General features: G+C 42.2%; 1 protein-coding gene across 2 annotated transcripts in view; it reads right to left on the bottom strand.

Annotated features, from left to right (window-relative positions):
* cntfr (ciliary neurotrophic factor receptor) overlaps positions 1 to 12,749 on the bottom strand; it is a 197,991-nt gene that overhangs the window by 5,494 nt on the left and 179,748 nt on the right. For both annotated transcript variants that reach the window (XM_079289292.1, XM_079289293.1), the window contains 2 exons: positions 3,625 to 3,693; positions 3,263 to 3,377 (listed from right to left, as the gene is read on the bottom strand). In XM_079289292.1, coding sequence (XP_079145418.1) covers positions 3,263 to 3,377; positions 3,625 to 3,693 — 184 coding nt within the window. The remainder of the gene's footprint in view (positions 1 to 3,262; positions 3,378 to 3,624; positions 3,694 to 12,749) is intronic.

The following is a 12,749-nucleotide window of genomic DNA, read 5'->3' as shown; positions in this document are numbered from 1 at the left end:
CTGAATCCGCTTTTTACTTCGTGGAATGTGGTCGCTGAGCAATGGTCCAATCACTGAGGATGGGATTTCTAAATGTCGCCTGTCTGTCACTGGGCTATCCTTTTGGAGTGAGATTAGGCTGTTGATGCCAGGAAACAGAACAGGCACACGTAAGGGCGAGCTGTTCCTTCTGATGCACGGACACAGAAAAAACAAGGAAGAAGAAATGTGGCGGACTTTAAGACAGCAGAAAGACAGAAAGGAAATGGCGAAAGCGCAGCTGTGTTTTTAGACTGTGAGCTACACAATCAATAAGTCACAGGAAGTCATTTCATTTCCTATTCGACTGAGCAGCCAAGAAATATTGGTCGGTGCGTAGATGTTAACAAGCTGGTCAGCTGGAAAAAAGTTGGCCCCGTCTGTGTTTATGGGTCCTGTTGTGGACAGGAAATATGATATTTTCCTTATTTCCCGACTGATGGGATTCAAATGAATGTGCAATTTTCCAATTAGAGAGTGCAAACTGAATAATGACTTGTTTGACTTCTTAAAGTGTATGACAGGGTCCCTGTCTGGACTTGAATGAATTGTGTTGTGGTTACGTATACCCTTTTTTAATGCACAAATTAAAAATGAGCGTAAAAACAGGTGTACCTACTGTTTTTTACTTCTAAACTGCATTTAATTTAAGGACAAACTAAAAGAAAAACATGGAGAAATGGGGTAAGCGTCAATGGGAATGACAACCAAACCCTGTAGTCACTGAACAAAGCAGTTACAACAGATGTAATCAGTCCAGCAAGTAACATCTGTGAAGAAGGTGGCAAAAGGCCAGAAAAAGAGATCGGTACAAAAGGTGAGGGGACGAAAGATAAGAGCAGGAGAGAGTTGAGTGATCAATAGACAGAAATGTGAGAGGACCAGAGAAAGAAGAAGACTGAAAGAGAGACCTGAAAGAAAACAAGAGAATGAGAGAACGGGACGAGGAGAGAGCGAAGCTGCAGCTGGATTGAGAGGAGGCACGAGCAGAATCCCAATAACCTCCTGTTCTTTACTCAGGAACAAGAATAATACACTGTGTCCTGAGTCAGTGTGTGTGTGTGTGTGTACACTGCATGTTATCAGAGGGAGGTACTGTGTACGTGTGTATGTATATGTGTGTGTGTGTGAGAGGGACTGTTAGATGTGTTCTATGTGTGCTGTTTAGCATGTTTGTGTGTTTTAAGGCATGCGTTAGCACATTCAGTGTTGACTGTGAAGATTGGTGCGCAGTACTGCTCGTGACCAGCAGGAGTCACTGCTGGACTGTAAAACTGTTGAGAAATGTCAACGGACGGGCAGCGTGATGGAGAGAAAGACAGGTAGACCGACTGAATCTTTTCTCAGAAGGATTTCAAATTGGGTTCATATTGTCAGTGAATCACAGCTTTAGGATATTAATTCTCTTCTTTGCTTTTTTCTTCTTGACGGATGTAAAAGCCATGTTGCACGGTTGATAAATAAAGTTTGCTCAAGTGAATTTATCAATGTTGACATGCAATGGCGTAGGTTTGGATGCAGGACTTTAAGTTAGGTCAGGGGTTCAACCAAAATGCTTTCCAAAAATAATAAAAAGTCGTTTTCAAATGCACATTTTACACTTTGATAGAGACCTCATATTGCTCCTAGAACTGTATTTGTCCGATGTTTGTGCTTTTTACCTTGTAAGGTTTGTACTCCAATCAGGAGCTGTAACAAATCCGTTGACACTTGAATAATCCATATTTCTTTTCTAATGATTGCCAACGACCATTGGTTGAAGGTCTCGGCTTGTTGCAGTGATGCAGAAGTGTACTTAGGGTGTGGTCAGTACACCGTGACATCACTATAGGATTTGGTTGTAGGTGCAAAAGCACACCTTGCGTCACAATAGACAGCAAAGTGGTGACACAGACACACAAAGTAGCTTTTAACCACAAACAAAACACCTTCATTTACAAGATTTTGCATAAAATTTCTGTTTTCAATATCTGAATTAAAGTGTTTGCTAGTAGCTTGATATGCAACTGGTGATGGTGTAGATTAGCACTTCCTTCTGTACATTTGCCAGATCAGGACTGGTCAGGACCAGCAGGACTGCAATTTAAACCTTTATGGAAAGAGTGGACATCAAACCCTGTCCACTCTTTTTCAGTGTTTATTCACACAGAATATAATAATCTGTGGTGGATTTAACGTCAAATGATCATTTCTCATGAATAAATAAAACCGAGAAAGTGATCTGAGGCTGTAGGACGGACGTGAGCATTTTTCAAAAGATGGCACAGTGTTTCCCTGAGGCCTTGTTCGGGCGCTCAGGTTGATGCGTGTGGATTGGTCTTGAGGCTGCTGGATCTTGTAAACTGCGATAAAAGTTCAAGGCTATCACACGCTTATAGTGTACTCAATTTAATGATAAAGAAAGTTATTAACCAAACTTAATTTCATACCTAACTGGCTCAGGAGACTTACTGCGTGACAGCCGTGGGCAGAAAGAACACTGTTCCAAACATTATAGGAATACTATATTATATCTCAATGATTTCTTCACCTGACAACTTCTACACAACTGACAAAAAACCAAACGGCTTTATAGAAATACTTCTGTAATATTTCCACATACATGCAGTCACACACTAAGCCCTTAGTCACTCTATCTTCACCATTCTCCTACTCTCTTTGAACTGGTCAATTTGCATATTTGGGGAGTTAAAAAGTGTATCATTAACTTTTCTTTTTCGATTGCGCAACCATGAGGTTGGTATTTGTGGTTTTGAGTGAAATGTTTCAATAACGAGTGGATGCATTTCCATGAGATTTGGTAAACACATTCATGTCTCCCACAGGAGGAATTGTAAGCACTTTGGTGATCCTCCAATTTACCATCTGGCACCATCATCAGGCCAACATTTTTATTCATCAATACTTTGGTTTATGACCAAATATATCCATTCATAAATTGAAATCTGCTGCATCAGTTTAGCCAGTCAGCCTTTTAAATGTGTTTCTGACTGATGGAGTGTGTCTGTTAATGTACGATGTGCATTGGGAAACCTTCATCAAAGAAAGCTCAGCACAAGAACACGGCCCTTCAATCTAGGCAGTGTGGATTAGAGAGTGTTTTCAGAAACTAAATGTGCATCTCGGTCAGTACAGTGCCAACACTGATCACATACACGCGTAGCTGACTTATGTCACCGACTCTGAAAGCGACCAACAGGTATAAGAATCAAAGGAACAGGCTTTAAGTGAGGCTGTAACTTACCGGTAGGAAAGTCCACTTCGGTTGTGGAAGTAATTTGCTCTTCAATCCAGGGTGTAGCATGAACGGCAACACTCCAGTCACTCCAGGTTCCAATCTCTGTGTCCTTGGCAGCCACCTGTTGAACACACGGACAGTATTTAGCAAATTAGAGGCATTCATTATGAAGCTTAGATGTAATTTGAAAAGTCAGTCGATTGTGCAAGAACAGGCTGTATAGACTAAAAACATGAAGCATAGAGCAATACATGTTTATAGGTATGTATTTATATTTTATTGGTTTCTGATGGATCCAATTGTATCTGGTGGATTGTTTTAGGTCTGAAATGATCAGTCGGGTAAAATGGCGAGACAGGAGATGTTACCTGGATGATGTATTCCTTCCCAGCATAGGCATCGGTGATGGTGTGGGAGGTGCTGTCAGATAGCTCCACCTAAACCACCAAAGAACACAGCAGGTGGTCAGTTTGGATGAAGGACCAGCACATGCAATCTATACATATAGTAGTTAACAAAAGGGATGTATAAATATATGCCTTCTGTCTCAATGGATTACCATTGCCCTCGTGATACCAAATGTTCCAACATGATGAATTATGAGGTAACAAGTATCTTTGGTCAGAATGTCATACCTATTCTACCTATAGGTCTACCTATAACATATGTGCTCAGTATAGCAATCCTAGCCTGAGCCTTTCATGTTTACTGACGCGTAGATTCAGCTGTGCAATACAGTATACAACTTTTATTCAGTGCTTGTTTATTTATTTATTAGAACAGACCTTTCTTTCATCATTATTCTGTGCATAAGTCAACTTCGTTGCTTTATCCTTGAGGTGTTTTACATTTCACTGTTGAATTGATTGAACCTGGATGCCCCCCCCCCCCCCAAGCCTCCACACGCATACCAACAGTCAGACACACTTGCAAAATGCCAGTGGCATAATTGACACAGTGTAATGCATGCCAACATTTGAAAGCATTTTGTGCACACTTTAATTTGCAGAGCGCAATGAATGAATGAACAAAAATGGTTTGAGTCATGGGAGTGTATGATAGCATGATTTGCTGCCTCTCTAATTCAGGTTACTTTTGTGTGTGTGCGTGTGTGTGTGTGTGTGTGTGTGTGTGTGTGTGTGTATGTGCTTGTGTGTTTTTGTTTGCCTTCGGCCTGTATCTGAAAGACTGAAGGAAAACTTGGGAGAAGGAGGGTGATGCATTTTCTACTCCTAAAGTTGAATTAAATGATTGATGGACATGCCTACACATGCACGCACGCACGCACACGCACACACACACACACACACACACACACACACACACACGCACACACACACACACACACCTACTGCACGGTGATTCAGACTGAATCTAGAGCTTGAGGTTATCTGGAATTCTTTATTGTACTAACTTAACAAGTATTCTTTTTTTTTATTGTGTTGGCCTGACTGCAGTATATAGTGAACACAAACTCAAATTTGGTACTAAGCAATACATTTACCTCATTTCAACAACACTACCAAAGCAGACATTTCTTCCTGAATGGCATCTTATCTTTAGAGAACGACAGAACGTAATAAACGGGTGATTGACCGTAATCATCTTGATAATCTTGAATTGTTGGCGCACATTTCGCTCAATCTATGTTCTGAAATTGTTTTTATGGTAATGTCTGCCAGTAACGGTGAATGAAATGTGGATGAATGGTACACAAACAATCACATCTCTGTGAAAATGTAAACTTATAAACATTTGATGGACAATTTTAGAAACAATTTACATCAGACTGTCCTGATGACACAAACTAAATCAGTTCGTTGTGAGTCTGTATATTTCACTCTGCAGAAATTATGGACGCGATGGCCAAAACTACAAAAATAAGACCAAAAGTTATAATAAAACAGAACTGTCTTTCTAAATATTCTTGGTATCTCCGGGGCTGGGATTAAAAACCCCTCACACACCATATCATTTTTGCTAACCTCCAGCCGTAACCAAGCCTCCGATTGGAGTTTCCCTTTTAGTTCTTCAGGATGTGCAAATCTGGAGTCGATCTGACAAATAACCACCCCCCGCCTCCTCTGTCTTCCTGTAATCGGTCTCCCATCGCTCACCCTCTCTGTAAAGTTGGCCCTTCTGTTTTCAACTTTGCCATCGCAGCCTCTCTCTATCTGCTCCCACTCTTTGTCTCTCGCCCCCTCTCCCTCTGTTTGGATGGAAGTTCAGGCTTTATCTGCCTAACCGAGCGCTACATTTACAGGCTTAATTTCATTAGTGGAAGCATGTGTGCGTGTTACATCTGTGTGGATAGACTTTTTGTATAGCGTGTGTGCAGCCTTTGAGGTTAAAACGTCCACTGTTTATGTGTAGTCCAACCAGCGTATCGAACCATAGCTTCTATCAGCATTCCTTTCTGACTCTGATGTGTGTGTGTTTGCATACTAATGTCTACCGTGTGAAAGCTTGTGAAAGTTCAGCCAGACACGTACGTCTGTTTGATTCCATGTGTTCCTGTAATTCTGTGCATGTGCCTTCATATTTTTGCATGTGTGTGTGTGTGTGTGTGCGTGTGTTTGTGTGTGCTTGCATTTGATTGAAAAAAAGAAAACACCAGTTTGGGAAAGTATTCCGCCCGACATTTGTGTTTGTGTTTCTTTGTATGCACATGTTTACTCTCAAGTCAGTCCATGTCTGAAGCATTGTTGTTTCTGTTCACAAGGCTGATCTGGATCTAGTGCTTGAGCGTGTGCACATGTGTGTGAACTACGGATATGTTTATATGTGAAGGAGTACTGTATATGGAGTAAACAGCTTGCAGATGAACACTTCCAGAGAGATGGATGTGTTCCTGCGTTGCCAAGTGGCTAAACAGGGAGAAGCGTGAGCAGCACTTTATATCATGTACTAGACGGAGAGAGGAGGCGAGAGAGAGAGAGAGGGGAGGGGAGGATGCGTGAGGGAAGAGGGGAGATAGATGGGAGGAGGAGATGCATTTTGGAGAGGCTGTTGCTTTTGCTGCCAAAAAAACGCTGTCAGATCTTTCACACTGCAAGACCAAGCCTGTGTGTTGTGGTGGTGAAGGGATGTATATTTACTTGTTGCTTGTGTGTGTGTGTGTGTGTGTGTATGTGTGTGTGTGTGAGAGAGAGATTATTTATGCTTCACATGTGTCTGCAGGGCCGATGTATTGTATACTAAGCTGTTTCGAGCTTTAAAGAAAAAAGTGAGTGCAATTTGTGTGCGTGCATTTGTATGTGTATGTGACTCAGTGACTCCTCCACACTCACTGGCACAAAGGAAAGCAGCACAAACACATTGTCACTCCCAACACCCAAATATTTACCTTGCCACAATCACGTTCCATCGACTCAGTGTAAATACACTCTGTTCACTTACCCCAAGATATAATGCGATAATGATAATAATAAAGATCCTACCCAAATGGAATGACCACAAAATGGTCTACTTTGAAAGCAATGATCCCTAAATGTCCTCACTTTGGAGACATTTCCTCATTTCCTGCATAAACACCACATGTCAGTTCATTGTAAACAGCATATGTGAGCGCGAATGTTTGACGATGAACTGGAGCAAACAGCGATGTCGGCCTGGTATTATTGCAGGAAGCCACAAGAGAGGCAGCACACCTGGATGTTCTAACCCTTTGAACATGTATGGAAATGCTAACTCATTGTTGCTTCCTCCCTGAACCAAGTTCAACAGCTGCTTTACAGCAAAAACAACCCAAACCGCAGAAGCCACAGTTTAAGACGAGGGCTAAATAAACATTTTACTTGGCCTAACACTCAACGGCTGCGATCACTTTTTGCCAGCTAGCTCCTCTTAGCTAGAGCAACGGCATTGCCAGAGTCATTGTGATCAACCAACTGTCTAGATGCTGCCGTAAGTAAACGCAGTGCACAGAAATGGTAGCCCAAACGCTAGCTAACTAGCCAGCTAACTCACTGGGTTGTGAGTTTGGATCGTTTTGGTTTCTCGGTTCAGTTTTCTCAGTGTTACTGTTAGCTAGAAAGTGACATTATGAAATCGAAAGTGACATCTCATTTCATTATAATGCGTTTTAGTAACTTTCCTAACTTGAATTATTGTTTTAGAGAAGCTTAGAAATTCACTCACACACACACACGCACGCATACAAACACAGCTTAGTGCTACTAAGCACACACACACACACGCACACACACACACACACTCCCCAAGAGCCTCTACACAAATCCAGACAATGAGAGGGGCAGAGAGAGGAGATGTGAACATTCCTCAGGGATTGCATAAGGAACTGTGAGAAAAATAAGTGCCCCTTTATTTTTCACACATCCTTTCTTTCCCCATTCTCCTCCACGCTTCTCTCCTCTCCTTCCTATTCTCTTCCCTCTCTTTTTTGTCATGCGCCCTAATAACTCCTACTGAATACATTTCTTTCTCGTGCCTTCTTGAATCATTATCCTAGCTTGTGCTTGTGTTTACTGTTGCAAAAACCTCAAACAAATTCCCCACTGGGATCAATAAAGTTGAATCTTACTGTGATGTTGTGGAAATTAAAAGTAAGGAATGAACTCCAGCTGATCCCTATGATTACCATTAAAAACAGGGCATACTAGGGGTCCAATAAATTCAATAAATATATGTAAAATATTCTCATTATAACCTGCATCAGGGGGATTATTGCGATCATATAGTTAGTCATACACTGTATACCAAATATAGGTGCATATGCTATGGAATAAAGCACCATACATTTACTGTAGGTCAGAGATGGAAATGACAATGACATAAGCAGAACAGTCGGCAGACAACAGGGAAAATATGTAAAGACAGAGAAGAGCAGACAGACAGAAGAATATGGAAGAATGAAGAGACTGACGAAACAGGGAAATGCAAAAAAGAGACAGTCGAATGAAGCAAGAGAGAAGGAAAAGCAGAGAGAGGGAGACATGGAGAAAATTGGCGTCGGTGGTCAGATCTAATCCAGTGAGCATGTCTGTTGTCCTGGAAAGGAAACCCAATTATATGGCACTTCCACTGGCCCGATGGCGCTCTGTGTGTGTATGTGTGTGTACTGAGAAGGTTGGTCTCATTAGGTTGACTGACAGCTCCCATTTTTCCACCGCACACTCCTCCCATTTGAGAACACACACGCACAGAAACGCCAAGACCAGGAGTAATTTCTCAGATAGTATTTCTCTCTTTGAAGCCCCAATTGCCATAGCAGCAATTACTGTAAAAGGCAGCTAAGCCCCCCCCCCCCCAGCCAATCGCAAATCCAGAACTAGACCTTGCACCCTTAAAAAGCATGCGGCAGTTTCAACAACAAAGCGGTGGTGGAGGTGTCTCAACATTAACTCGGGTTTATGCTGCCATGTCGGCACGCCAAAAAACTAACAAGTCACGAAAGATAGAATATGAATCTGGATGAATCCCCGTCTTATCTTCCTCCCCTTCCGTAACAACTTTATTCTGTCTTGTTACCAACATTTCTTTCATGGAGATGGATATATGAACAAATGAAGCTTGAATAAAAATAAATATGCACATTCTCTTGGCGAACTGCCCAGCGTGTACCATGCTTCTCATCCAATGTGAGTCAGGATAGGTCTCAACCCCACATGACCCTCCAAAAGATAAGTGGGTTTTTGGGATTCTGGTTTCTTTGTCAGTGATTCATAATGGTAAATGGCCTGCATTTATATAGCTTCTTTATGCTGAGAACATTGCAAGGCACTTTACAAAGTCCCCCATCAACCCACTCAAACTTCATACACACCTAATTAGAATACTGGAAGCAGCCTTGAGTTACACCGCCGCGCTCAAGGACACTTCAACATGCCGTTGGAAGAGGAAACTGTTAAGGTGCTGTAACCTCTGCCTGTCAACCTGTCAATGCTCAATTGTATGATTTGTTAGCTTTGACAATGGAGTTAAAAGAAATTCGGACTGTATGACATTTTAAAACATTTCTCTGATATTTGATGGACAGACTGTTTCGGAATGTCTTAGACTGGGACTGGAAGTTCTTTAGATCTCTTGTTTTTGCTTTGAACATTATGGGATGTTGACTTCATGTGCTGGACAGAAAGTCTGACATCCAAGTCTTCTCAGTGGCTGATTGATTCAAGTGACGTTTTGACAGAAAATGACAAATAGCATGAATTGTTATAGACTTTGCCGTATAGCAGGTTGCCAAAGCTGTAGAAAAGAATCCAAAAAAAACCAGCCAGCGACAGCACAGTGAGCTTTGCATAGTATGCTGAGCGAGCTCAATGATTATTTCTGCTCGACACCCTCTCTCAGGCTGCCCCCTTATTTCAATTATTTGTCGGAAAGCCTGTAATTGAATCATCAGTCACTCACTGAGATGATCAGACGGACCGCCGAGTTGTAGCCCGCAGAATGATGCACGATAAAAGCTGAACCTGACAGGACACGATGAGTGGTGAAGCTGCTGCGCGCCAGCTGAACCACAGTCCTCCAAAGCGAGCTGCGCTGCTCAATGGCAGCTGGCACTGCTCATCAGAAGCTGTTGCCTTTGGGGCAAACATTTTGGGGCAATCTTTGGGGCATATAATGCCTTATATATGTGTAATATTTACACTTACATTTTCGACCAATACTGACAGTTTTTCCGAGGCAGACTGTGTTTTTTTGAATGACCAATGCATTCTTCCCATCCAGGCAGCCACTGGTTTCTTTCAGCTTAAGTTCTTGCTTTGGGAAATCAAATGGTCAGATCTTAACAAGCTGTGGTGACTCGCATGTTTCATTTGGCGACTGAAATGTTCATTCCATCCAAACTTCATTGGCCGTGAGACACGAGCCCCCAGTTTATGCGCATGCCCAAGGATTGACATGGTGATGCAGAAATCACTCGAGGCCGAGGAGAGGTCAGTGTCCCTATTCATCTTCATTCACCCTGACACAGCAAGACCTCCAAAGCTCCACAAATAGACAACACAACTGCAATCTGGGAAACGCACACAGACTAACACAGACTCTTTCTTTAATCGGTGACATGTATGACCATATTATATATAGCCTCTTTCTCATATATTTCTTTCATGAGTTGTTTTCTTTACTTCCCCTTTTGACTAACACACAAAGTACAACAATCTGATTTATATAAAGTGATGTACAGTGTATCTTTTATTAGATTCTGTCAAAGCCAACAGACTGCACAGCCCATAACAAATCTCCAGTATGTATCTCTGTGTGTGCGTAATATAAATAATACAATTCAACTTTAATGTATTTTGACAGCAGAGCTAAATGATGATAGCTTTCCCATGTGAAAGGACTGAAACTGTCTGGTGTGTGTGTGTGTGTGTGTGTGTGTTTGTTAGAAAGATTTGATAAATGATCTGTCTGTGGCAGTGTCCTTTATATGTGATGTTTTCCCCAAACAAGGTCTAAACATTTATCATGTGCACCCATAGATACAAATGGATGGCTTGAGGGATGGATGGTTAGATAGCTGGCTAAATGCATGAAGGGACGGGTGGATGGATGAATGGATGGATGAATGGGCGGGAGAGGGTACAGCTGTAGATTGCTGAGAGGAGGGAAAAGTGGTAGCTAGCGGAAGAAAGGGGAAAAGATGAGAGGAGTGTAGAAAAAGAGGAACAGGACGGAATTGGAGCCAAAAATGTACAAAATCATAGAAAAAAGGAGCAAAAAAAAGGGAAAAAGGGAACACAGGAACACATGCACTTACATACATGATATCTATGTGAATCTACACACAATTACAACTACACGCACACGCACACACACACACACAGCTCCTGGTTCACTATTGATTCATCTAAGTGCTTGCAGGATGAAAGTGACTTTTGGCAAATGCCATTATTACATAGAAGAGCACACGGAGAGATAAAGAAAGTGAACAGAAGAAGAGTGATCGGAAAGAAGGGCAATATTGACGACGAGAAGGAGGGATGAGGATGAAGGAAAAAAGAGAGAAGGAAAATGATAGAGGGAGAAAAAGTGACAAAGAAAGTGAGGTGTGTGTGTGTGGGGGGGGGGATGGATGGATGGGAGAGGGGGATGCAGCATATCAGACAGAAGGACAAAGGAGAATAAATGTGGGATGAATAAATGAACGAAGGGATAAGCCGTGTTGACGATGCTGACACATATTTCACCTCCTTTCTCTGCGCCGGCCGCTACACTTATTGTGTCCCTCCTTTTTAACGTATGTGTGGGTGTGACAGTGCATGGACAGCTTATGGGTGGACAATGCAGATATACAGTGGGGCTCTGTGCATGGGCTGCAATAAACTGAATCTTTTGCGTGTATGCATGTGCATGTGCATGTGATCCTCTCCGTCTGTGGCTGTTTCCGTTCAGGAGAGCGCCTTGCATTGAAACGTGCGAGTTTTCAGTTGAGTTCAGCATCATCCCCCAAAGGGCAATTACAGCGCAGCAGATGCAGTTCCACACAACGGAGAGAATATTGAGCAATCTGAAATGGTTCTTGTCACAGCTGCTGGACCATTGCCTTAATTGCAGTGAGAGTTTGAGTTCACGTCTCAGTGAAGGGAGTTTGAGGGCGGGATGGAAACGAAACAAGGCCATGGGAAACACAACAATTCACTGACTGAACATTCACATGCATACAGATGTGCTTCTATGTGGAGATTCTTTCGCACCTTTGACAGTCAACTCTTTATTACAGATTTTACTGAATTACATGTTATGTTATGTCATGAGATGTCTCAAGCACCAAGATACAGATTGTTTATCGGGTCTTTTAAATTGATGATGGAAACGGTTTTCCCCTTTTAATGAATGAATGAATGAATTTTATTTATATAGCGCTTTTTACAGACAGTAGTATCACAAAGTGCTTAACAGAGCAGACATTTAAAAGCATAAAAAACACAATGTGACCCAAGGGTCAATAAATTATCTACACAGAGAAAATTAAAAAATGTAATAAAAAATAAAATAAAATAAAAATGTAAAACATAGTTTAAGAGCAGGTCTAGGACATGGGTTTACTTTTACACAAACGCCAGCCTAAACAGGTGGGTTTTGAGCTGGCTTTTAAAAGTACCCACAGTATCTGCGAGGCGCAGAGTTGCAGGCAGAGCATTCCAGAGCCTCGGGGCCACTGCCTCAAAAGCTCGGTCACCACGGGTCTTAAATCGTGTGCGTGGGACTGACAGAAGACCTAGAGCGTTTGACCTGAGAGTGCGGGCGGGTGAATAGGGGCGAAGTAGATCAGCTACATAAGCCGGAGCCTGACCGTGAAGTGCTCTGTAAGTGATGGTGAGAATTTTAAAGTGTATCCTAGATGCTACAGGAAGCCAGTGGAGAGATCGGAGTACGGGGGTGATGTGAGACCGTCGATTTGTCCTGGTGAGTAATCTGGCGGCAGCATTTTGGATGACCTGCAGACGGTTAAGAGCAGATACACTGAGTGATGTGAAAAGTGAGTTGCAGTAGTCAATGCGTGAAGAGATAAATGTGTGTA

The sequence above is a fragment of the Melanostigma gelatinosum genome (assembly GCF_949748355.1).
Source record: "Melanostigma gelatinosum genome assembly, chromosome: 18".
Taxonomy (NCBI): domain Eukaryota; kingdom Metazoa; phylum Chordata; class Actinopteri; order Perciformes; family Zoarcidae; genus Melanostigma; species Melanostigma gelatinosum.
This window is presented reverse-complemented; position numbering and strand designations above follow the sequence as displayed.